General features: G+C 68.6%; 1 protein-coding gene across 1 annotated transcript in view; it reads left to right on the top strand.

The window, feature by feature from the left end:
• Positions 1-2,323, top strand: part of SLC7A5 (solute carrier family 7 (amino acid transporter light chain, L system), member 5) — a gene marked incomplete at its 5' end in the record, with an annotated part of 15,086 nt that extends 12,763 nt beyond the window's left edge. Inside the window, 3 exons of the mRNA XM_012722859.1 lie at positions 78-227; positions 1,280-1,457; positions 1,981-2,323. Coding sequence (XP_012578313.1) covers positions 78-227; positions 1,280-1,457; positions 1,981-2,036 — 384 coding nt within the window. The remainder of the gene's footprint in view (positions 1-77; positions 228-1,279; positions 1,458-1,980) is intronic.
• Positions 2,324-2,329: the final 6 nt, after the last annotated feature.

Below are 2,329 nucleotides of genomic sequence, written 5' to 3' on the forward strand. Positions count from 1 at the left end.
GGGGCGAGCCCTTCTGGGCCGCGTGGGTGCGGGTTGTCGCGGCGGCCGCGCGGGCTCAGGCCAGGCTCTGCTTGCAGTGTGCCATGACCTTGCTCTACGCCTTCTCCCAAGACATCTTCTCGGTGATCAACTTCTTCAGCTTCTTCAACTGGCTGTGCGTGGCCCTGGCCATTGCGGGCATGCTGTGGCTCCGCTACCGGAAGCCTGAGCTAGAGCGGCCCATCAAGGTGGGTGCGCCCGCCCGGCGCCCTGGCCTGGGCCCCTTCCCCAGAGGGCTCCGGGGAGAATCGGGCAGGAGAAAGGCGCCCACCACCGTTTCTGGAGCCTGGTCAGCGCCAGATGCGTGATCCAGAAACGGGGTGCGTCAGAGGACACACCCCTGCCCCACCCCTGCCCTCCTCCTGTTGATGCGCTAGCAGGAGGGGAGCTGCAGTGACCCGCGGGTGGGGCTGTCCAGGGGGACGGGGCCGAGCCTCGGCAGTCCTGGAGAGGACAGGCGCCCTGGGGAGGCAGGCCGGGGGGAGGGGCGAGTGGCCCACTGCGGCCAGACACGGAAGTGGAGGGTGGCACTGGTGGTGGCCTCCTCAGTGGCTGGTGACTTGGCAGACAGATAGCTTTGTGCAGACAGACAGCGTCCATGCAGACAGACAGATGGCCTCCGTGCGGACAGACAGCCTCCCTCCGTGCAGACAGACAGACAGACAACCTCTGTGCAGACACACAGCCTCTGTGCAGACAGCCTCCCTCCGTGCAGACAGACAGACAGACAACCTCTGTGCAGACAGACAGCCTCTGTGCAGACAGCCTCCCTCCGTGCAGACAGACAGACTCGAGGCACCTGGGGGCAGCCGCCGTGTGTCCCAGCAGCCAGGCCGTGGCACCCCCACAGTCAGGAGGAGCCTGCCCGTGACTGCATGTGATGGTCAGCCTCCCACAGAGGACTCTGAGGGGGTGCTCCTGGCTTATATTAGCGGTGCCCCCGTCCTCCCAGAAATGCCTGCCCCTCCTGTGGGTGACCCCGGTGGGTGCCGGCCAGGGGTTTCTGCCCATGTGTGGGAGCCAGGGAGGCTGACCCCCCCCCTGACCTGGGGGTGCCTGGAGAGGCCGGCCCACCCCCTCCGTCTCCTGCTGAGCCCCGTCTGTGCAGGGCGGAGCCGGGGCCGTCGGGCCCCCACACACGGGAGGCGTGGACTCGAGCTGGCTGTGGGCGTGTTGTGTGGGGCCGTGGAGAGCGGGGAGGCGGGCGGAGGGCACGGTGACAGCGCCTGTGCCCCCACAGGTGAACCTGGGGCTGCCGGTGTTCTTCATCCTGGCCTGCCTCTTCCTGATCGCCGTCTCTTTCTGGAAGACCCCCGTGGAGTGCGGCATCGGCTTCGCCATCACCCTCAGCGGAGTGCCCGTGTACTTCCTCGGGGTCTGGTGGAAAAACAAGCCCAAGTGGCTCCTCCAGGGCATCTGTGAGTCCCCGCTGGGCAGGGCTGGGTGTCAGGGCCAAGGCCTCGGCCTGGCATCAGCTAACCTCAGAGCGAGGCTTCCGGAAAGCAAGCCAGGTCAGCAAGGCCCGCCGGCCCCCAGCTTGGCCGACTCTGGAAAGCCGCCCCCACCACATGGCCCGGGCCAGAGGTCCCCCCGGGAAGGCGCTTCCCCCTGTGGTGGGCTGGGGCCTCCGCCTCGGCCCCGCCCCCCAAGAACCCCCTTCAGAGCACACAGTAGCCCCAAGCGGGACTCCCCAAGCGGCGCCTGAGGGTCTGTGGTCATGGACGGCCCTGGGGCCCCTTGACGGCACCCGCCTCACCCTGTGGGGGTCCAGGACTTGGCAGCCTCAAGCACGCTCGCCGCTGCGCCTGGGCACCTGGCAGAGGGCGTCCGCTGTGCCCAGGGAGCAGCCCACCAGGCCTCCCTGCAGCCGCTGACCTTCCCCCGGCCGGGCCGGGCCCCGTCCCTCGCTGGTCCCCGTGACGCCGCTCTCCCTCCCCGCAGATTCCACCACGGTCTGGTGCCAGAAGCTCATGCAGGTGGTCCCGCAGGAGACGTAGCCGCGCCGGCCCCCGGGAGAGGACAGCCGCCCCCGGCCAGCCTGGGCTGGGAACGCCACGCGGCCAGCGGGCCTCGGCCAGGAGCGAGGCGGGTGCCGCTGGCCCTGCTCACCGCCATCCGCTTGTGTTACTTTTTTAACTTAAATTATGGACGCCGCCAAGAAGATTATTTTTTAAAGAGATGATCTCCCTGCCTTCCCTGCTGCCCAGCCCACGGGGCCCCGGGAGGCCCCGGCCACACTCCAGCACCCTCCGGGCCTGCCCGGGCCTCCGGCCTCCTGGTTTCTGTTGCC

This window comes from Condylura cristata, unplaced genomic scaffold, assembly GCF_000260355.1.
Source record: "Condylura cristata isolate star-nosed mole 26May11 unplaced genomic scaffold, ConCri1.0 scaffold00009, whole genome shotgun sequence".
Taxonomy (NCBI): Eukaryota; Metazoa; Chordata; class Mammalia; order Eulipotyphla; family Talpidae; genus Condylura; species Condylura cristata.